Here is a 24,182-nt window from a genome sequence, read left to right as displayed (position 1 = left end):
CGAAAGGATTTTCAAATGAGACTTGCCACAGAAAAGATAAGAAAAAACGTTCATCATCACAGACTGTAAAAATGTAAGGAACCAGCAAATGCTGTGCTCACAATAGTGGATTTCATTGTAGCCTGTTATTTTACATAGCCTATGTCATACCTGTGAACACTCCCGTATTTCACACCTATTTGTAAAAGAATCTTACCTTATTCCTTGTTTTGTAATCTTGTTTAGATATGAGGGACAGGGCTGAGAATCCATTTACTTGAGGATAACTAGCAGCTAACGCTAGTTATCAAATACAGATGTGTGATTGCTTTAATACCATGCTTTTCCCACTGGGGGCGCTATAGCGTAGGAGAAAAAATGCACTAAATAATAAAGATACATTCTCAGAGGCAGCATATTATTATAACCAAACAAAAATCTAAAAAAATATATAAAAATATAAATAAATAAAAAAATAGCAAAGCAGGTATTAATATACGAACAAAATAAGTTATTGTCTTATTTTAAACTGTTAGAATCTTCAGAGAATGTTACTCAATGTAGCCTATTTTATTTTGACACTCAATTTTATACATTCCACAACCATTTGTTGAGACAAAGTGAAAATAAAATCAATATGCCACTGTAATGTGTGTAGTAGAAACTAGCTCAATGACGAAACTGCCCAACCAACCTGTGTTAAACTCCTCCCCCTACTTACAGGTACATGATCAGGTGCTGTATAGATGCAAGGGAATATAACGAAACCTTATTGATAAACTGCAGGTGCCAGGCCCTGTAAGGCCTCCAATACGGAATTTACTGTGAATTTAAGTATTATTTTTTAAAGGGGATACATAATAAGGTATGTGAGTCGAGAGTTTTTTTTCCCTCTTCTGCTTTGTTGTGTTTATCGATTGTTTGCGTTGGTCTGAGTCATGTTTTGCTGAAATGTAAGCGGTTTGGCTGGACGTTACGCTAAATAATTGGCGACATGTGTCATGCATGATTCTGAATTTATAACTGGTAAATCTGATCATGTTTCTTAGGCTACATGTTTCTTAAATTCCTTTCCTATAGATATTTGGTCTTCGTAATGTGTTGCCTGATTGTTTTTGCTAACAGACACTTTTGAACATTTACTGTTTCTAAAATTTGTAGCTATAACTTCGTTAGAAACGACTTTTAGAAAAGGAAATCTGTTGACAGCTATATATGAATAATGTGGATGCACTTTTGTCTCATTCATATGGGAACCTTTTTCAATAGTGGTTATTGTTGTGGTTATAAGTCTTTTCATAAACATAAGTTATAGCGATGTCCTCAATTCTGAACCTTTATTTCTATATCCTGAAAATTTGTATCGACCGTATTATTTAGCAGTTTGAAATTCAGACTTGTTGACAGCTAAATGTGAATGCTGATGCACTTTAATTTGTCTAATTTATGTAAGAACCATTGTTTATTGTAAACATTTCGTAAACATCAGCGATAGAGTCCGATTCGTTCTTTTGAATCGGATCTTTTTATGAATGAACCCATTGAGCCACAAAACCTTTCTGAGCGACTCGTAGCAAAATCGTACTTAGTCAGTAAAGATTCTCGAGTCAACAACTGAGTGAACTGAACTGAGAACCGTCTTTTTTGGAAATATCCGCCTCTTAATTAACCAAGAACCTGAGTGACCCGAGAGTAAGATTTCTGAAGTGAACTAAAATGGCTAATGGGTCGAAAGCTGAGTTTAATAGCAATAAGTTTACGTCATACTAGCACGTTTGCAGTGAAGTGGTACTTTAATGGATTCTTCTGTTCGAAAGAACCGATTCGCGAGACCAATTGTTGAAACAGTACTGCAGCACCCTCAGCCTCATCTGGCTCAACTGGTTATGCCACTCATTTGAGTCAATACGTTCTTTGGTAGTTTCACTGTAGTTTCGAGAAACCGCTTTCCTATTTATCCACATTTCTCTTCGATGATGTCTATGAGTCAATGATAGGCTGCTAGTTTTGAAATGCACTTTTTGACTGTTTTTGTGTGGTTAGTACTATAGTATGTATTCCCATCAGCTGTACAAAAATGTTTTGATCATTTTTTGCTAACGTTCCCATTAAGTTATCTGAACGTTGAAAACTTCCCAGGATATTTGCCAAAGTTCCAAGAATGTTCCCTGTTAGCTGGATGAGTAGAAACAAACCATATGTTCTTTGTTTCTCAGTGTTCTCTGTTGTGAAGCAGAACAACAAATGTAAACAGTTGTGAAGAACTGGGCTGGACCACCAGAAACCCATGGTCTCCTATTGTGAAAGTGTTACTGTTTGAGGGGCACACCTTAACACAACACCAGCTGACATTTGTGCATTCCTCCTACATTTCCTGTCAAGAGTGTTAGCCTGAGGGTGTGAAATGATTCCAGTAAGATGACCAAACTCGAGTTTTTGGAAAAAGTGTGCTTAGATTTCATCTCTTCTTAAATTTATATTTGTGTAACCACAGAGATTAAGTCCTCCTCTTTTTTATGGGAAATCCAGCTGTATTCCTCTAAACCTTGTTCTTATTGTTGTTGAGTGTTGTTCTTATAAGGTGTTCAGTTTTTAGCACGTTGCTATGTGGTTTCTAGGGTGACTTGGGTTGTTTCTCTTGTCATATTGTAGCCTCTAGACATGGTTGAGCTCTGAATTTCGGTGAAAGTCTGTGATTTTTCGCCCACAAAAATTGTCTGTTAAATGATTTAAAGTGATAGTTCCCCTTAAAATTGTACCCACATTCATGGTGTTCCAGACCTGTATGATCTGTGTAACACACAAGAAGATATTTTGAAGAACCAGAAACAGTTTTCATTACCATTGACTTTATTGACAATTGAGACATTTCTCAAAATATCTTCTTTTAATGTTGCAGAATAAAGTGGTGTGAGACAAATTACATGGGCCAGTGTTCTTTTTTTTTTTTTTTTCCCAGGATTTATTCACCCAAAAATCATCTCATGTCATTCCAAACCTGTAAGACCTCCGTTCATCTTCTGAACACAGTTTAAGATATTTTAGATTTAGTCCAAGAGCTTTCTGTCCCTCCATTGAAAATGTATGTACGGTAGACTGTCCATGTCCAGAAAGGTAATAAAAACATCATCAAAGTAGTCCATGTGACATCAGTGGGTTATTTAGAAGTTTTTGAAGCATCGAAAATACATTTTGTTCCAAAAATAACAAAAACTACAACTTTATTCAGCATTGTATTCTCTTCCGGGTCTGTTGTCAATCCGGGTTCACGACTCCGCAGTGACGCTGCTGACATGTTATCCGGTGCGCCCGAGCTTCGTTTACAGTCTGAGGGAGACGCACGCTGTATTCAGGATATTCTACATTGATTGTATTTTGGTATTGCTATATTTTTTAATATTCTCGGATGTCCTAATCGCCAAAAACAATGACGTAAAAGTGCATTACCAACGCCGACAGATGAAAGGATTCAATGGAATCATTTCAATGGAATCAATTCAATGGAATCAAAGGATTCCAGAAGAGAAGACAATGCTGAATAAAGTCGTAGTTTTTGTTATTTTTGGACCAAAATATATTTTCGATGCTTCAAAAACTTCTAACTAACCCACTGATGTCACATGGACTACTTTGATGATGTTTTTATTACCTTTCTGGACATGGACAGTCTACCGTACAAACATTTTCAATGGAGGGACAGAAAGCTCTCGGACTAAATCTAAAATATCTTAAACTGTGTTCAGAAGATGAACGGAGGTCTTACGGGTTTGGAACGACATGAAGATGAGTCATTAATGACAGAATTTTCATTTTTGGGTGAACTAACCCTTTAAATTATTTTTTAAAAATTCCTTTCGTAAATACAGTCCTTTAAATATCTCATCAATGATGAGCATGTCTGTAATTTCTGAATTAAAGTTCATTTTTTAAATATTTTTATTAAAAAAATGGGGGGGGGGTGTCTTTTGTTTTTTGTTTTTTTTAAGATAAAAATCTGGTGTTACTAACATTTAAAAAAAAAAAAAAAAAAACAGGGAATTATATGTCAAAGAGAGGACCCCTGCGGACCCTCATTACTGTGTGTCAAGGTCAAGAAAATGGTCTCTCAAAATGTTTACTTTAATGACAAGGCAAAGTTAGTTCAGATTGTAAAATGTCATGTGGTGTGACCTCACAATGTAATGATTTTTATTTGAAAAAAAAAAAACCTTTGTACCTTGATTTTGTGGTTTGTTTTTGTTTTTGAAAATAATGATTGTATACACACATGTATTCAAGCTTTAGGGAAATATGTTTTTTGTATGTAGGCCTACTTGATGTGCCACTGTAAAGTACATAACATCACATGACATTTTTAGAGTTTTTAATTTGACACTTTTTAAATTATATAAAAGTTTTTCAAAACCAACATGGATACAATAAGTACATTTCTAAGAATTTGGATATATATTTTTCTTTATTGTGGACAGTGTTATTATTGTCAACTAATACTAAAACTATTAAAAATTACTTTTGAAAGTTGGAAATAAAATATTTAATTCTTTAAGAGGCACTTCAAATCAGCTCAAAAAAGGGAGTCTTTTAAGCAGGGAAACCTCATTTCCAGCTTAGGCCACTTTTTTTTTTGTAAAATATATTAAAGCTAAATAAAAAAATATATTTTTAAATATATATATATATATATATATATATATATATATTTTTATATATATTTATATATATTTATATATATATATATATATATATATATATATATTAGTATATATATTTTAAAAAACTAATAAAACGAAAAAAGTACATAACATTTCTAAAACTAAAATGAAAACAAAGTATAAAAATAAAATTGAATTAAATACTATAATAGTATATTAGGGTCAATGACGTGACGCTATTTTTTTTGTGTCCATATGGTTTAGTTGAATTTAAAAGGGTTTAAAATTTTGAATTAGATTCACAAATTACTTTTATACATTCTCTTTTTTGAGGACAAAGTCAAAAATGTCTGATTTTAATTCATTTTGAGAGAATATTTGGGGGATGATTGCAAAAACGTCAATGTGGTGTAACTTTCTCAATAAAGAAATTCTCAGAAAATAAAAGTAAATGGAACACCATTGTTCTGGATATTATAATTAATTTAGGGAATCACGTGAGCCAAATCAAATTTCTGAAGTGTCAAGGCGGTGTAACCACCTTTTAAGGAGCCATTTTGTCCAAATTGTGCAAGAAGACCATGTGACATGAGTATTAACTTTTTAGAATATTCCCTCCAAGGTGATGTTTACATAGGTGTCCATGATAATGCCTATCAAATTTGATTTGTCAAATGTCAAATGTCCAATTACAAGCCTTTCTGTTACAGGGGCCAATTTAGTCAAATATCCCTAGTTTATGATGCTGATTAAAGATGTAATATAAACTAACCTTCTATTTGGAACTATTTTCAAGTGTTTTTTTTTTTTGTTTTTTTTATTTCACCTTTTTTAAACAAGATCAACTATTTGGTATCAAGTATTTATGGTTACACCACATTGACATTTTTGCAATCATCCTCCAAGTATTCTCTTAAAATGAATTAAAACAGACTTGGTCCTCAAAGAGAATGTATGCAAGTAATTTGCTAATTTATTTTTAAATTTTAACCCTTTTAAATTTAACCATATGGACACAAAAAATTGCATCATGTCATTGACCAATAAATAATACTGAAATCACACTTTTTGTGGACTTTTTGACACTGTCCGTCACTGACCCACATGCTGAAGTGTAAGTGAAGCGTCAGTCTTCGTGTTCTACTTCCTCAAGGCCAATATATGCAGAAACATTCTCTGGGCCAGTGTGCATATTAAACATTAACAGACTGAGGTAATGATTGTCAGTGTAACCAAAGTGCTGCACAAATCAACGTCCTTGAGCAACTCGCTTTTGTGAGGGATTGTTATCAGAAAGAAAAAAAAGCTACTGTAGTGTTTTCTCAGACCCAAAAATAATTGAGGTTAATTTGGGGGTAAAAGACGTTTTTAAAACCTGGATAAATAATTGTATATAAATACATCTTCCATCCATCAATAGTCTTCATAAGGTGGCATCGCCTCAGTGAATGGAGACCATTCCAGCTAGATATCCCAGTTCCTCCTTAATTCCTTGAGGGAAAATTAATATCAGAAAGTACCAAAGGATTTGTAGAGCTATAGTGGGTGGAGCTTTCCATGGGCTCAGGTGGGGGTTTGTAATATACACAGTTTGTTTTGTTTTTTTCCCTCATTAACCATTCAGTAACCCTATGTGTTGCCATATTTCCTGTGAGCTACAGAAAGTGAACTGCTCGTGATGTTCATCTTTAAAAATGGAGATATTATGTTGAAACAAATTATTTGGATACCCTGCTTTGTGTACGCTCCTATTCTAATGAGGTGCTTAGTTCTGTCTGAAAATGGAAGTGAGATTTAAAGGGACGGTGAGTACATAATGTATCTAGTTGTTTATGCTAGTTGTTGAATGTGCTTAACGTAAGCTTTCTTAAGTTTACTAAACAGCGTAATGTGTCATCTGAGCTGTGTAATGACAACTTTATGAAGAGGAGACTGTAAAAACTGTTTTACTTGAGTGTGTTGCTTTCGTTTCTGTGGAGTTTGTGATTGTGTACTATAAATTGGTAAATGGTGTACTTATTTGTAGTACACTAATTGCAAGAGTCATGTGCTTTGCTCAAGGGCATGGTTGTAATTTCAGTCATTTTCTAGTTGCTTACTTGCTGTAAACCTGTGACTTGGCAGCTATGACTCTTAAAGGGTTAGTTCACCCAAAAATGAAAATTCTGTCATTTATTACTCACCCTCATGTCGTTCCACACCAGTAAGACCTTCATTAATCTTTGAAACACATATTAAGATATTTTAGTTGAAATCCGATGGCTCCGTGAGGCCTCCATAGGGAGCAATGACACTTCCTCTCTCAAGATCCATAAAGGTACTAAAAACATATTTAAATCAGTTCATGTCAGTACAGTGGTTCAATATTAATATTATAAAGCGACAAGAGTATTTTCGATGCGCCAAAAATAACAAAATAACGACTTATTTAGTGATGGCCGATTTCAAAACAATGCTTCAAGAAGCATCGGATCATAAATGAGTCAGCGTGTCGAATCTGCTGTTCAGAGCGCCAAAGTGACCTCACGTGATTTCAGCAGTTTGGCGGTTTGACACGCGATCCAAATCATGATTCGATACGCTGATTCATTATGCTCCGAAGCTTCCTGAAGCAGTGTTTTGAAATCACTAAATAGTCATTATTTAGTTTTTTTGGCGCTCCAAAAATATTCTCATCACTTTATAATATTAATATTGAACCACTGTACTCACATGAACTGATTTAAATATGTTTTTAGTACCTTTATGGATCTTGAGAGAGGAAATGTCATTGCTCCCTATGGAGGCCTCACGGAGCCATCGGATTTCAACTAAAATATCTCAGTTTGTGTTCCGAAGATTAACGAAGGTCTTACGGGTGTGGAACGGCATGAGGGTGAGTAATAAAGACAGAATTTTCATTTTTGGGTGAACTAACCCTTAAAGGGATAACACTCACCCTCATGTAATTTCAAACTCGTATGGCTTTGTTTTCACGTGAAACATGAAAGGAGATATTTTGAGGAATGTCCTAGCTGCTCTTCTTAGTATAATGAAAGTGAAGGGGAACTGGGGCTGTCGAGCTCCAACATGACAAAAATGGTCCATATGATTCGAGGATTGTGCTGATTAAGCCCTGGGTATAGTTATTTTTTTTTTTACGCGTACGCTAGTGTATGCGTACAGCTGAACGCACAGCCTTGGAAAGTATACTTCATTCGACCCATCCCATGTAAACATCTTTCATGCTAGAGTTGAGGTAGTTTCTGACCTCTAATCTCTCTTCTATGTAGGCCTCGATTGTCGCTGTAGCTTGCATACGTTCAAGTCTGTTCTGTTTATGCAGTTTTTCTTCAACTACCTTGTGAATCAACAGCCCTGGGACAGGGTTGCCACCTTGTGGATAAACTAATTACTGCAAAAAAAAATTAAATTTGCATGTACGACTTGCGCGTACAAAGTATTTGCGGTTACAAAAATCGTCAGTGCGCGTACAGTACAGTACACGCATACTCTTCTGATGACATAATTCGCGTTACGCGCACTGTATACTGTCCCTCACGTACGTTTAAAAAGTGAAGCCTACTTTGGGCTTTAGGTTTATGCTAGTTCACATTAATTAAGGGAGCGACCTATGGTGACCCATTCACTCATGTCTGTAGGGCTTTAGAGGTGGTGTGCAGTGATGTACTCATAATCATAAACTACAGTATAGTATGTTAGAACAGGTGTAGGAACACCGGACTGTAAGAGTCCAACATATTCCATGAAAGTAGTTCCCTAGAAACGGGTAGTGCTGATATTTGCATCACTGATTTCCTCAGTGCAAGCCACTTCCTTTATGACTATCATTGTTGACATCAACATTAGTCATAGTTTGTTTCATATCAATAACCTACGCAATTTCAAAGTATTACTAGTGACCTAAAGATATTTTGCGGAAACTGTGATACATTTGTTCCGTTTCGCTAAGATTGATCAGCTTTGTGAACACAGACTCTCTCTCTGACCTTTGCTTGCTGACAGCAGCCAATAAAAACATGGGAAGAATTCCAGGAATTCTCTAGTCCAATAGAAACCGCTCTCAAAGTATGTCATGATGGTTGCAGGTCTTTGTTAGGAGACATGTTCAACAGTTTGGCTTCAAATCAAATGTGACAAAATAAAATGATTCAATGTGAGTGCCAATGTTATGATTCAGTCCTTGTTTTTTTTATTTTTTTATTTACATAACAGAAATTAACTTGCATCAACCGTACTAAATATGAAACATAAATTGAGTAGTAGTCAGTGGTCGGTTTCAAAATCAAAAGACATGCCAATGATTTTAGCCACTCAACGAATATCTGCTGAGAGACGTGTATTGTCAGACTGTTTATTGGTTTTGGTGAGCTGTTGGTGAGGAAGTGTCAGGTATCACTGTTGTCACGCACTGGCTCCGCCCCCTTGTACCTGTATGGCAGGAATTCAGCAGGTGGGAGCATGCTCAGCTAGAGCCATTCCTTCTCATGCTCAGCCGAGCTGACAAACAACAGCCGAGTGCTGGACGTACAAAAAGAAGTGAGGCCCTCAAAAACGCGTTTTTCGTCTGAACAGTTTTCGTTTGGTAGTTTGCAAATGTTTGGATATTTTGTTGTTGTTTGCTTGATGTTTGTCAAATAAATGTAAATAATTCTTTATCATTTCAGAAAACAGACATGGAGGAGATGACGATATGGGAGCAGCATACGGTCACGTTATCGAAAGTAAGTTGTGGATAAGGGTTTAATTCGCCTTAGCCACACCTTATCTAGCTGTGTACAGGTGTGTCAGAGAATGTGACACCAGGTTTACAGTTTCCCAAACAATTGAAAGTCGAGACTGATTGGAAGTTTAGTGAGCAACTGTGAAACCATGATTGTCGAAAGAGTTTCCACCTGTCACTAGGACACACCTAAAATTGTGGAATGTCAAGTTTAGGGTCATGTGGTGCATTTCATCATTGAATGTTATTGCCTTTTTATTAAAATTTTTTTTTTGTTTGTTTGTTTTTTTTCATTCGCTCGTTTGTTTTAATCAATTTATTCATTATTTTTATTTTGTCTTTTGTGTCATTTATTTTTGTTTGTCCGCTTTTTTCTTTTTGTTTTTTCATTCTTGTTTTTGTTCGTTATTTTTGTTCAGTTGTTTTTGTTTTTTTTTTCTTTTGTTTTCTGTTGTTCATTCTTTTGTTTTTTGTTTCTTCTGTTCTTTTTTTATTTATTTTTGTTCTTTGTTTTGTTTTCATTCTTTCGTTTTCAACACATTCATTCTTTCTGTCTGTTTGTCTTTCTTTCTTTCTTGTTAATTTCTTATATTCTTTTTGTTTATTCATTCTTTGTTTATACTTTCACTAATTTCTTCTGTCATTTTTGTTTGTTCTTTTTTTTTTTGCTTGATCGTCCATTTGATTCATTAATTTGCTTGTTTATTCTTTTGTTCACAGGATTCCAAGGTCGGCTTCGGTTTTGCGGTCTCAGGTGGGCGAGACAAGCCCAACCCGGTAAACGGGGACACAGCAGTGGTGGTCTCTGATGTGCTTCCAAGCGGCCCCGCCATGGGCCGACTTCAGTGAGTACACGTCCACTTCTCCTGCATTCAGACCCACACAACTTCCTCCCACACATCCTGTGTAATCCTGTCAGACCTGTCAAGTTTGTGTACAAGATGGAAAAACCAACATACTCAAAACATATTTGGCAGATGATTTTTTGTGATAGAGACTCACATGATTTATTGCCCACAGTACAAGAGATCACATAGTTATGGTGAATGGTGTTTCCATGGAGAACGTCACCTCACTCTTCACTATTCAAAATCTGAGGAACTGTGGGAAATTGGCAAACATTGTAAGTAAAAACAAAAGTTTTCATGAAACATTGCGAGAACAAATATTTAGGTCTTTTTTTTTTTTTTTTTTTTTTTTACAGTTTAAAACAATTCTTGTTTGTTAATTTTGTAGACTATAAAGAGGCCACGCACAATTCAGATCCCTGCGAGCAACAGACCTACTCGTTCTGCCTCACAATCAAACATACTAGACGATGATGGACCTCAATACAAAGGTCAGCGTGGCACTGACACCAGTCGTAACCGACGAGCTCGAAGCGTCACACCTGACCGCAACGGTCATGACCTCCCCATCATGTCCGGCTTCAAGAGGCTGCCCAGTCAGGAAGTGCAAGATAGACCTATCAGAACAACCCTGATCAAGAAAAAACCCACTGATGGTCAGACTCTCATTGCTTTGAATTGAGTAATTATTTGTGGTTCTTGCCAAGATTTCAACCCGTTTCTCTCTGCAGAGTACGGAATGAAGCTGGGGAGCCAGATTTTCATCAAGCACATGACTCCCACCGGTCTGGCTGCCAAACAGGGCACTCTTCAGGAAGGAGATCTTGTTTTGAAGGTGAGGAGCAGGTTCTTTAGGAACTGTTCTATGGCACTTAGATGTTGTGTAACCTTTTTAACACTTCTCGTTTAGATTAACGGCATGACGACAGAAAATCTGTCCCTGCTGGAGACCAAGCACCTGGTGGAGAAGTCTAGAGGTAAACTGACCATGTTGGTGTTGAGGGACGACAGAAAATTCCTGGTCAGCATTCCTGAAGTGGAGGACAGTCCTCAAAACAGTGCGGATGAGAGGAGGGAAGACAGTAGCTCCGAGCTGGAGGGTGAGAGTAGTTGTTTTTACAGCTGATCTGTGGCACTATTAACGTGGGTTTTGATGCTAACTATTAAATTTTTGCCTGGAGAAATCTCAGACCTGGATTCTGACAACCCCACAAATCGAAAATCCCGTCCAAGAGACCGACGTTCTCGCAGGTGAACACCTCAACTCTGACCTAATCTCTTTTAGTTAAATGGCCTTTGCACTAACAGAGCTCATTGATCCACAGAAGTCGTGCCAATCCTGTGTCGAAACCACGCGAATCTCCCCCTTTGCGCTCTACGCTCACAAGACCACCCGCCCAGTCGATGCCCCCTCGCAGAGGTGAGCCTTAGTGCAAAAACTCAGTGGCTGTCATTTATGAAACGCAAGCAAAGCAATGAAGAACATTCGTAAAAACATTTAATTCAATATGGCAATTTTGTCAGATTAATTATCAGTTGTCATGGTCATGACCCATACTTTGCCCATAGTTGTTTATGTAATTAGCTGACTGATGCTTTGGCTCTTGTGCAGTTCCCTCAGAGTCTGAATCGGACCGCAGCAACTCGCCTCCACCTTCAAGACATGACACTCTCGATAACAGAGACAGATACAAGTAAACATGGCTTCATGTGTATTCAGCTCTGCAGAACCATATATATATATATATATATATATATATAATGTATATGTATATGTATATATATATATGTGTGTGTGTGTGTTTTGTTGTTTTTGTTCCTAAATTATGATGAAACAACTAATAAATGGCTTATAAAATTACCTTTTTATCTCTTATTTTGGCAGGGTTTTTCGTTTTGTTTCATTTTTAGTTTTTAGTTTTTTTCTAGGTTTTTTTTTTTTGTTTTTGTTTTTTTTCCCTGAGTTTTTGTTTTGTATTTTGTTTTTCTGTCTGATTTTTGTTTTGTTTTGTCTGTTTACATTTTTGTTTGTTTTCATGATGCTCACTTTTACTTATTTTATTTGATCTCATTTTTTGTTGCTTTTTTCAGGGTTTTTGTTTTTCTTATTTTATAGTTGAGTTTTATAGTTGTTTTTTTCTGTCTGTTCTGTCTTTTGTTTTGCAGTCTTGTTTTTTTCATGCTGCTGTTTGTTTGGGTGAGATGCATGGGTCACATGTTTGTTTGTCTGTTTCAGGGTTCTCTCAGGGATCTCCACACTGCCAAACCCTCGAGCCTCACCCGTCACGCAGAACTGGAGCTCCTCCACTGCCTCACGACCTCGCAGAGGTCTGTCTCAAAAACTTCTAACACAACATAGATTTTACCATATTAATTATAAACCAGCTCTGGAATCATATACATCACCAAATGATTCAGTTAATGATATGCACAAACCTTGAAGACAGCTGAATTTCTATAGTTTAACGACTGTTTGTTTTGTGTGACCAGCTGTTTCTGAGTCCGATTCAGACCGGAGCGCCTCTCCGCCTCCCAGACGTGAGAGTCCTAGACCTGAAAATCACTCCAGATACAAGTATGTGTCCGCATCATGAGCAGAAGACACCAAATGCAAATACAATGTGACACAATAAGCACATTTTCTGTATCGACAAGTTGTTGAATTGTTTGAAAGACAATCTCTTCTGATTGGAAACAGAAAAACCTGTTCTTTTTCCCAACAAGTCATTTCATTCTTGAAAAAAACAACCAGATCTGAATGATGTTCATACAAGTCAGCGGTTCTCAAACATACACTCTGATACCCTTTTTCACTTCATAGGTTTTCAATAATGTATTTACAATAATGTATTTACCATTGCCTCTTCTCTTCTCCCAGGGTGCTTCCCGATCTCCCTCCTCCAGGAATGAAGTCTTCCTCTCTTAGCATGTCTCAGGATTTCCCTCGCCGCATGGCCTCCCCTTACAGGCCTCCACCCAGAGGTGATTTTCACCCCGTACAGCACTTCTTTTTCATTTCTGTATGCCATTTTAGCAGACTCATTCAAGAGCATGTCTTTTCCATACAGCTGCATCAGAGTCCGAATCGGACGATAGTACCGGACCTCAACGCAGACAGGGGACTCCAGCCAGCCATGAGTCCCGCAATAGATACAGGTATACATGAGGGACGCCTCACTGCCACTTTTAACGCAGGTCGCATCGGACTCTTTCAGTAGGGCCAATCATCTGCCTGCACACGATGAGACAAAAGTTTATTCTGTTGTTTTTCATTTATTTGCTGTATTTTTTTGTGTTGAATTATGTTGCTTGTATGCATTCATGTATTTTTCTTTCAATGTAATATCTGAAAATGTGATATGTGTGATCTTTTAAAATAAAAGACACCAAATCAACCTGAGTTTTCTCCTGTAGTATGTTGATTTATGCCACTTGAAAAGGAAATATTGCTCGTAGGATCTAGATAATCTTGTATCTAACATCTAAATTCATAAGCATACAATCAAAATATCCACATAATACAATAAGCACAATTTATAAACACATTATATAAGATTTTATATATTAATATATATATAATATATATATTATTTTAAAATTATTTATTTTCAACAACCAGTGGTGTAATAGAGATGGGGGGGTGTCATAGATTTGGATCCAATGATCTTTATGATACGTTTAGTACTTTCTGCTTGTCCATATGAATAATTAATTTTTGGGACTTGACCCTATAATTAGTTATGGCAGCAGATAGCCCACCCCTTTCAATGAGAGAGACCCCCAGAAACCCTGAGGTGAATATCTACCTCAAAGATTTAACATTACTTCCCACTCTCCTCAAGGACAAGCATCATATAGTATCCCCTTATCCTCATTTTTCCTCTCACCCTCCGATCTGCCCTCTTTCTCTTGCAGGGCGACCCCTGAGGTCACTGCAGTCCCTGTAATGGAACCCCCAAAATGGGCGAAACCCGCAACCCCTGTACAGAGAGGTATGAGCGAATCATAAAGGGAATATTCTAGGTTAAATATTGATGCCCTTAAAAATAATTTAAAATATTACACATTATGTTCTAAATATTAATGTGTAAATTCTGTAAGTACACATTATTATTTTCATATAAATTTTCAGTAATATATAAATATATATTGGTGGCATTAAACAATTTTTTTTGTACCTTAATTTTAAGTATGAAAAATATTTTTTAAATATGAATGTGTATATATTAAATATTTAAATATACATGTGTACGTTATGTTATTTCAATATTAAAGTGTAAATTACTTTAAATTCTGTACTTGTTCATAGACACTTCACTTTAATATTTAAACATTAATTTTCCATGATATATAAATAAATATTAATGGCATGGAAATATTTTTTTGTCTTTTTTTTATCTCAAAATATTTATAATTTTATAAAAATATAACCATTTAAATATTCATGTGTACATTATTTAAATTTTAATTTTTTTTTCATACACATTACACAATATATACACATTAATTTTTCATATAAGTCATATTTACGAAGTCATTAGTGAATAGAATTTTAAATGATACTTTACATTTTAAATTCACTGCCTATAGCAACCCATAATGGTCTGTAATTTGCATATTCAATCAGCTCCTTCAGAATCCGAGTCAGATGCAAGTTACAACTCTCCTCCGAGATCACAGTCTCCAGTCAGTAAAAACTCGAGAAGCAGACAAGAGTAAGATATATTAATGCTGTTTTATTTATTTTTGATTATTATTCTGCATATTAATATAAATATTTGAATTTATTGTTTTGCCTCAGGGCTAAAATGCAAGTGCCAGTCATCAACAACCGACAAGATCCCCCACTCAGAGCCTCTCCTGCCAGACCACCATCTGAAGGTCAGTGTAATGCACTTATTACATGTCTGAGTGGTCGTTGGAGAAATATGCCATGCATGTTGCCATATTTCTAGATCTTTACATCCTTTTTTTGGTCTTTGTAATGATGTTTTGGTTCATTCGGCAGATTCCTCTGAATCAGAAAGGGCCCAGTCACCTCTCAGGAGATCTGACAGTCCCAGCCAGAACAGCGATCACAGGTTCAGAACGTCTCCTATGATCTTTATTTATCTAATCCACACTTAAGATTATATCATAGTGAAGGTCAGCAAACACTTTGGTTGCAACCAAACAATTCCTCAAGACATTTTACGGAATCAAGTCGTTTATTGGGTGAATGTTAATATTGATTGACTTTCTTTCAGTTACCCACATGCTAATGGCACTCTCCGCTCTAATATGTCCATTCCCAAACACACCATGTTGAATTGTAAGTATCATTAGTCCAAAAACACACCCATAATGCATTGCAACTTATTGAGTGATTGCAGGGTACTAAATTGTATCTGTTTTATCTCAGCGAAACCTGTAGAGGAGCCACTTTATTCACTTCCTCCAGATGCAGTGCCAACACCAAACCCGGGGTAAGAAATGTAATGTTTCTTTGTATGCAGATCAAAAACAACACATGAATGGGTCATATATCTCCCCAAAATTAAATGAGGAAAATGTAATTTTTCTTCATGACAGTTCAAGACTTAAAGGCATAAATAAGCATAAAGACAAAACAACAATTACATGTATACATGATGTATAAATACTTCATTCCTATTTCTTATTCTTATTTAATTATAATTGTTTATATGTATTATATTATATTATATTACATTATATTATATTATATATATTTTATATATTTGATTATATTATGTTTTATTTATAATTAATTTAAAATGATTATAAATTAAAGATTACAATAATTATTACCATGGTTTATAAATACTTTATATTTAATTTATATTTTAATCACTTTATATTTATAATTAATTTAAATAAGCACAAATTAAAGACATCAATATTATTTTAATAATATTAATATTTATTGTTAATTATAATTTAAATAAGAATACATTTAGATGATAAAATTATTTAAAAATATTTTTACTTATTATTTATTATATTACATTTATAATTTATAATTATTACACAAAGTAAAAAAAACATTACCATAATGTATAAATACATTATATTTAATTGATATTGTTTTTATTTGTATTGATGATGATGATGATGATGATGATGATGATGATGATGATGTTGTTTTTATCCCCTATATCAGGTACAGCTCGGACCAGAACCACGTCAGCTTTGTCAAGGAGGGCAGCGTTGGGTTGCGGCTGGTGGGAGGAAATGATGTTGGCATCTTTGTTGGTGGTGTCCAGCCCAACAGTCCAGCCCAGAGGCAAGGCATGGCAGAGGGTGATCAGATACTGGAGGTAGGACCAAAGAATCATGTTCATGTCATACATGATCAAACCTTTCAGCTATATTCTCCATTCTTCAAGACTGTGTTATTTTTGGTAGGTAAACGGCGTAGACTTTAACCAATTCACCAGAGAGGAGGCAGCTATGTACCTCATGAACATCCGTGCTGGGGAGCGTATTGATATTCGGACTCAGAACAAAATGGACAGTGAGTGCCTTCATGTTCTGATATTAGGAAGTCACAATTCTTTGCAGTATTCCAAACACAAAAATGTCACATTGAGGAAGTAAAATGGATTACGAATGCCATTTCCAAATTAATTTCTGCTCTTGTCATCTCAGTCTACAAAAAGATTTTGAAGTCCAGCCTCGGTGACTCTTTCTACATCCGTACACACTTTGACCATGTGGCTGATAGCAGTGTCGGCTTGAGCTTTACCAGAGGTGAGGTGTTCAGAGTGTTGGACACCATGTATCACGGGAAGCTGGGAAAGTGGCTAGCTGTGCGCATGGGCAATGATCTACACGAACTGGACAAAGGCACCATTCCTAACCAGTCCAGGTTTGTTAAAGTAGTAGTTTTTAAGTCTTTCATCCATAGATATGGATAGTTTGTATGCTTGTATGTTACGTTACAGTTCCTTCCTGTACTCTAGGTGTCCGACTCTCTCTCTGTTTTAGGGCTGAAACTCTGGCCAATTTGGAGCAGGCACAGAGAATTAGTGCAGCCGAGCGCCAAGCCTCCGGCCCCAGAGCCGAATTCTGGAAGCTACGGGGCCTAAGGGGGGCCAAAAAGAATACCAGAAGAACCCGCGATGACCTCCTACAGTTGACGATTCAGGGCAAATTTCCAGCATATGAGAAGGTCCTGCTAAGAGAGGGTTAGTTTAATGTAAAAAAAAAGAAAAAAAAGTACCATTTTGTATGGATTGCACCCATTTTAACGACGATAGTGGACTATTACTGATGGAGTTTATGGTTATAACATGCATTTGTTTGCTCATATGCAGCCAATTTCAAACGGCCAATTGTCATTTTGGGTCCCCTGAATGACATTGCAAATGAGAAGCTAGCCCGAGAGTTGCCTGATGAATTTGAAGTTGCAGGTATGAAAAATTGGATTTAGGTTTTGAGATAAATATTTCTTAATTTTTCAGTTGAAATTTCTTCACTGTCAAATATTAAATTTTTCCATTTTGTTGGTTTGTAGAAATGGTAGCCAGGACTGGAAGTGATAGTTCATCCAGTGTCATAAAACTGGACACGGTTAGGCGGATCGCAGAACAGGTATCCTTTTCTTATTATATATATTTAATGCTGTCAGTATGAGCCAAACACCGACTAGTATTTTTCAGTCAACTAAGTAACTTGCTTTCACTTGCAGGAAAAGCATCCCCTGCTGGACATTACACCCACTGCGGTAGAAAGATTGAATTACATCCAATACCATCCCATGGTGCTCTTCTTGGATCCTCATAGTCGGAAGGATGTGAAGGCCATGAGGCAAAAATACATGCCAGACTCTAACAAGAGCTCTCGTCGCCTCTACGCTCAGGCCTTAAAGCTGAGGAAACACTATAGCCATCTATTTTCCGGTAAACTTTCAAAGCCTGTCTTCAGGGTTTAAATTCTCTACTTGAATCATTTCTGAAAATGCTTTCAGAAATGTATGTACTCTGAAAGGCAATCTCTGTTTTTTTCGGTTTCCTTCACAGCACGCATTGATCTTCAGCCTGGTATGAATATGTGGTACGACACTTTGAAAGACAAGATTCGGCAGCAGCAGGCTAAACCTGTCTGGGTTTCTGAAGTAGCGGTAAGAGCCATAGAGTGGCATAATGGTACGCTCACGTCTTGTCGAATTAATGTAATCACGTTGCGTTAAAAACCTTACTTGTCTTTGCTGAACTTTTTGGAAACTCAAAAATTTATGAATGCTCCAACTTGCAATGCAAAACAGCCCAAAACCAACAGCTCTGAAACAAATCTCTGCAATCTCTTAATTGCGATAATTCTGACAAGACGTGAATGCAAAATTGGTGCAGAACCTGCATGTCATACTTGAATTATTTAATGAGAACTTGGTCTTTGTTCAGTTGGAGGGAGGCGGCGAAGAGGAGCTTGACGCATTGAGCCGTGCAAACAACTCTGACTACCTCAGCGGTGCCAGTGACTACGAGGACACTGACGGTGAGGCCTTCACAGATGGCGAAGCCTACACAGATAACGAGGACCTGGAAGAGCACACGGAAGGCATCTCCAGACACCGCAGCAGTGCACTAGCCCGCTCCTCAGAGCCTGCCACTGGGCAGAATCCTAGTCCTGAACCTTCCTACAACCTAGAGCCATATTTGGAGGAAGAGCCTGAGTACACCCTACCTCCCGGTGAAGTACCTCCTATCCTCCACGTTCCAGAGCCCCGTTCTCCACGCGTTGCCACTGACTTTCACCAACAAGAAGACGATGTCCCCTCGCAGCGCAGCTTCACGGATTCAGACTTCAGCACCGGTGAAATGGCCGCACCACCAACACCTTCCGATGTACCACCCAACTTCAGGGCACCAGATCCCAAAGAAGTCCAATCAGAGACCCCTCCACTGTCAGCCATAGAGGAGAAACTACAACAGGTACCATATATATCTAATACTCATGCCAATGACCAATCAACAACATGTTTTAGTTAATTAGGACATCTCGACCATTAACGCATCAAGCCACATTATTTGAAAATTGTATAAAACAATCCCGAAAAAGCACAAACACGGCAGAGATGCCAAATTCAGCGGCTGGAATTAGCTGAGGTAAAGTGACGGCTCACAGACAGCAGCGGCAATTGATCTGTCACTCAAGTGACCACGCCCTTAATTATGCAGAACTGTAAGGCTTAATATAATTTAAACGGAAAATTAGCAGTATAGACCAAAACCACAATTTGTACCAGCTGTAAACATGTTTTTTTCTACTGTAAATTCGGGCATTTTAACATGGGGGGTCAATGAGATTCTGCTCTCTTTTGGAGCCTGTCCCTTGTGGCCAGTCGATGAAATGCAGTTTAAGTCACTTATGTATTGGCTTCAAGAGAAACTGGGGGAGGTTGCCGCTTGAGCACATCATTAAGTCAAGTAGGTCTGGTTCCTGGATCTACATCCTTAGTAGGACTGACAAAACACAAACCCTTACACTAAACATAACGTACACCTAAACGCAGACATAAACAATGGATTTGTGGATAGTGTTCTTTATGCCCTGAATCCCAGGGTGCCATATGGGCAAACATATTTTGTTGATCCTGGAACAACATTCCTGTCTGAAAATTTAGTCATAACCCTGTCTTTACCCCTAAACCTAACCCTACCCATAACATATCCCTGAATTCAGAGGGAAATGAGAGGTTAATAACACTGATGTGAACTTGACATAAACTCTAAACTTGTATCGCGTTCAATATCGATATGAATCGCCGTTCGATATTGAACGCGATATTGCGTGGCTTATCAGTGAACTACGGCTCTGTCTATTAAATGGCGCTCCATTTGAAAGCAGGTGATGGCGATTTAGTGGTAATCAGGGAACCGGCTTTACTGACGAAATGCGCGTGACAAAAGCATTCGATATATCGCCCAGCCCTATGTTGCACTTTGTGAAATCACGTTCACCAGGTAATCCTGACGTACCGTAGGAATCTTCCTAAAGGTACCAATCTGATTGATTGGTAAATCCACTGAATTCCGGTTTGAGTGGTATGGCATGATTTTAATCAAATTGGACATGTTTGTGGACCAACAGAAGCCAATCTTTTTCCCTTACAATAACTATAACCTACCTTAAAATCTGATTGCAGGACTTAAAAGGATGTTGATACAGGAACATGTCCTACCTTAGCTCACCCAAAAATAAAAATTATATCATCAAATTATATCAACCCGTAAGACTTTTGTTCATCTTCAGAACACAAATGAAGATCTTTTTAATGAAGTCGAAGAGATTTCTGTCCCTCCATAGACAGCTACACAACTACCACTTTGGTGCTTCAAAAAGTTCATAAAGAAATCGTAAAACTAATCCATGTGAATCGGGCAGTTTAGTCCAAATTTAGGCCTGAAGAGACTCGATCCCTTTATATGATGAACAGATTTAATTTAGGCTTTTTTCACATATAAACATCGATCAGCGAACATGGACAAAATCTCAATCGAACTTGCTTGACGTGCAAGAACAAACCTCGCTGGTTCTTGTGGAAGCTCAAACGTGCTGCCTAACATGAGAATGAACCTCATTGGTTCTCACACGTCAAGCGAACATGCTTGAGTTGATATGTGAATAAAAGCTTAAATTAAATCTGTTCATCATATAAAGTGATTGTGTCTTCTCAGAAAATTTGGATTAAACTGTTTAATTCATATGGATTAGTTTTACTAAATTCTTTTATAATTTTGAAGCATCAAAATGGTAGTTGTGTAGAATGTCAATGGAGGGACAGAAATCTCTATGATTTCATTAAAAAGATCTTCATTTATTTCTGAAGATGAACAAACAATATGAAGGTGAGTAAATGGCAGAATTTCCATTTTTGGGTGAACTAACCCTTTAAGTCATGTTGAGGTATTTTATTACGTTTAATATTGCATATCTAGAAATATTTGGTTGAGCTGTTCATCATTTTATGCATTGTTGTTTCAGGCCCGTATGGCAGAACCAGAAAGGAAGTCTTCCCCTTCATTTGTAGTGTAAGTATTTCTATTTGATCTGTCAACTTATGCTTGAGGAAGATAAAGTACTAAATCAGTTTGTGTTTTATTTTTAAATGCATTAATAAATCTTTTTTTTTTTTTTAGATTGGCACATCACGAAGCCATGCAAATGCGGAGAACACAAATCAGAGGAAGCGACAGTGACAGCGATGAAAACGACAGAGATGATGGTGATTTTGGTATTGACGATGATGAAGCTGATGACATTGAATGGGGACCTGCCACAGAGCTGTAATATAAACGGATCATGCTAACATCACAAGCACATGGACCACTCATGTTTTAGTCTGGACCTGTACATTTACACAACCAAACTGGAAATATCTTTTTTTTAATTGTTTTTTATTAAGTGTTCTTATGGACTTGTTATAGATAACTAGTCTTGGATTGATGTTGAAGATTTGTGAGTGGAATTTCTTCCTTTTGTGGGTTTTGTTGTTGTAACGGATGTGCTGAGGTCTTCCTCAGGATTATTTCAAAAAGAAATATTACCAGTTGTAATAAAGTCCATTTGGGTATGTTTTACCCTTTTTAGTAACTTGATATATTTTATTTTAATTTTTTTAATGTATTTTGAAATAAGTGGAACAAAACATTAAAGCTCAAAGGATGGATAGTGTTGGAGAGTGTTTTGAAATTGACAAGTCTTCTCCACAATTTTCTACCGTTAATTTTCCTCAACTCGCTTAAAGGGTCAGTTTGCCCAAAAATGAAAATGCTGTCATTGCTTCACTAGCGTCGCTTCATAAAACCGACGTTAAACTACTGGAGTAACATGGATTATTTTCATGTCTTTACTACCTTTCTGGGACTTGAAAGTGGTAGTTGTGTAGACTGTCAATGGAGGAACAAGAAGCTCTCCGATTTCATCACAAAGATCTTCAATTGCGTTCCAAAGATGAACGAAAGTCTTACGGGTTTGGAACGACATGATGGTGAATAATTAATGACAACATTTTCATTTTTGGGTAAACTAACCCTTTTAAAATGTCAAGTGGAATTCCCCTAGTGGAATCAAATGGAATTGCAACAAAACTTTAATTATGTTCCTTGAACTTTCCCCCATCTCCCACTGGGCAAACAAACAGATAACCCTTACAAACTTATTTATTTGAGATCACGTTGCTTTGTTAGGTTGGTCAGGATGCGCACAAGTGGTTATAGTTTTGCAGTGTTTTGAATGCACCACAGTGACACAGTTTTAGGTGAAATCAACCCACAAATGATATGATAGATAGTTAAAATATATCTGTTCAGTCAATATGATAGCCAACCTAGAAGGGTAATTTACCATGAGTTCCCTCAGCTCCGTAGTCAGGGCACGGATGATGTCTCATTTGCAAAATCCTTGTGCAAAATGAAATGTTGCTGTTTAAAGAGAAAAAAAAAACCCACAATGCAGTGCAAAACCAAGGAACAATTATGCTCACTATGTTCCCTTAACAAAAAAATGACACATTTTCTGAAGCGAGAAACAAAAAAACAAAAAAAGTGACGCTTTTAAAATTTTAGATTTATATATTAAATTTATATATTAGATTTATATATTAATTTTATATTAATTTTAGAATATATATATATATATATCAGTACAGTCCAAAAGTTTGGAACCACTAAGATTTTTAATGTTTTTAAAAGAAGTTTCGTCTGCTCACCAAGGCTACATTTATTTAATTAAAAATACAGTAAAAAACAGTAATATTGTGAAATATTATTACAATTTAAAATAACTGTGTACTATTTAAATATATTTGACAAAGTAATTTATTCCTGTGATGCAAAGCTGAATTTTCAGCATCGTTACTCCAGTCTTATAACTTAATAATAAACATTTATGATTATTTTCAATGTTGAAAACAGTTGTGTACTTTTTTTTTCAGGATTCCTTGATGAATAGAAAGTTCAAAAGAACAGCATTTATCTGAAATACAAAGCTTCTGTAGCATTATACACTACCGTTCAAAAGTTTGGGGTCAGTAAGAATTTTTATTTTTTTGAAAAGAAATTAAAGAAATGAATACTTTTATTCAGCAAGGATGCATTAAATCAATCAAAAGTGGCAGTAAAGACATTTATAATGTTACAAAAGATTAGATTTCAGATAAACACTGTTCTTTTAAACTTTCTATTCATCAAATAATCCTGAAAAAAAATATTGTACACATTAAATGTTTCTTGATCAGCAGATCATCATATTACAATGATTTCTGAAGGATCATGTGACACTGAAGACTGGAGTAACGATGCTGAAAATTCAGCTTTGCATCACAGGAATAAATTACTTTGTCAAATATATTCAAATAGAAAACAGTTATTTTTAATTGTAATAATATTTCACAATATTACTGTTTTTACTGTATTTTTAATTAAATAAATGTAGCCTTGGTGAGCAGACCAAACTTCTTTTAAAAACATAAAAAATCTTAGTGGTTCCAAACTTTTGGACTGTACTGTGTGTGTGTATATATATATATATATATATATATATATATATATATATATATATATATATATATATATATATATATATATATATATATATATATATACAGTTTATATTTAAATTTCTTTCACTGCTTTTGACTTGCTATTGGTCGGCTTCCCTGGATTTATTTGCATACTGAATTCTAATTGGCTTTGCGTTACAAAGGTTGCTATGCTCTGTGTTTTTAAGACACGTGCTAAAAACACAATTCTTTTAACACTGGCATTTCGTTGAAATTAACTGAAAGTGTAGTTCAAATCAGATCTTTTGTCAACAAATATATCTCAAGATATGTTTTGTAGCGAAAGTGGGCGGTGTTTTAATATTTAATTAAACGGCAGCAGGTGACAGACATTAACGACGAGCTGTGGGGCAGTTGGCGAAATCTTATTTTTGCGAGTCAAAATGGTGAAACTTGCTGCATAAAGGTTGTTAGTA

General features: G+C 36.2%; 1 protein-coding gene across 4 annotated transcripts; it reads left to right on the top strand.

Annotated features, from left to right (window-relative positions):
* The first annotated feature begins 749 nt into the window (after positions 1-749).
* On the top strand, positions 750-22,145 carry tjp3 (tight junction protein 3). 4 transcript variants are annotated; one of them, XM_067396112.1, is made up of 31 exons: positions 750-844; positions 9,299-9,355; positions 10,075-10,199; positions 10,375-10,477; positions 10,591-10,858; positions 10,934-11,037; positions 11,113-11,302; positions 11,384-11,453; positions 11,528-11,622; positions 11,815-11,896; positions 12,439-12,530; positions 12,693-12,777; positions 13,081-13,184; positions 13,271-13,358; positions 14,118-14,194; positions 14,830-14,917; positions 15,004-15,083; positions 15,211-15,283; positions 15,449-15,513; positions 15,604-15,667; positions 16,363-16,519; positions 16,608-16,716; positions 16,851-17,070; positions 17,190-17,389; positions 17,519-17,614; positions 17,719-17,795; positions 17,893-18,103; positions 18,224-18,324; positions 18,605-19,135; positions 21,189-21,235; positions 21,344-22,074. In XM_067396112.1, exons 2-31 carry the CDS (start codon positions 9,308-9,310, stop codon positions 21,492-21,494), a joined length of 3,801 nt encoding a protein of 1,266 aa, XP_067252213.1. In that variant the 5' UTR covers positions 750-844; positions 9,299-9,307; the 3' UTR covers positions 21,495-22,074. The 4 variants fall into 4 exon arrangements, with proteins under 4 accessions (XP_067252213.1, XP_067252211.1, XP_067252210.1 ...); XM_067396110.1 differs by lacking the exon at positions 750-844 and adding an exon at positions 6,240-6,436 and having other exon boundaries at positions 11,393-11,453; positions 21,344-22,145; XM_067396109.1 differs by lacking the exon at positions 750-844 and adding an exon at positions 6,240-6,436.
* The last annotated feature ends 2,037 nt before the right edge of the window (positions 22,146-24,182 follow it).

The sequence above is a fragment of the Chanodichthys erythropterus genome, chromosome 10, assembly GCF_024489055.1.
Source record: "Chanodichthys erythropterus isolate Z2021 chromosome 10, ASM2448905v1, whole genome shotgun sequence".
Lineage (NCBI taxonomy): Eukaryota > Metazoa > Chordata > Actinopteri > Cypriniformes > Xenocyprididae > Chanodichthys > Chanodichthys erythropterus.
Note: the sequence above shows the minus strand (reverse complement) of the source record. Positions and strands in the feature narration are given on the sequence as shown.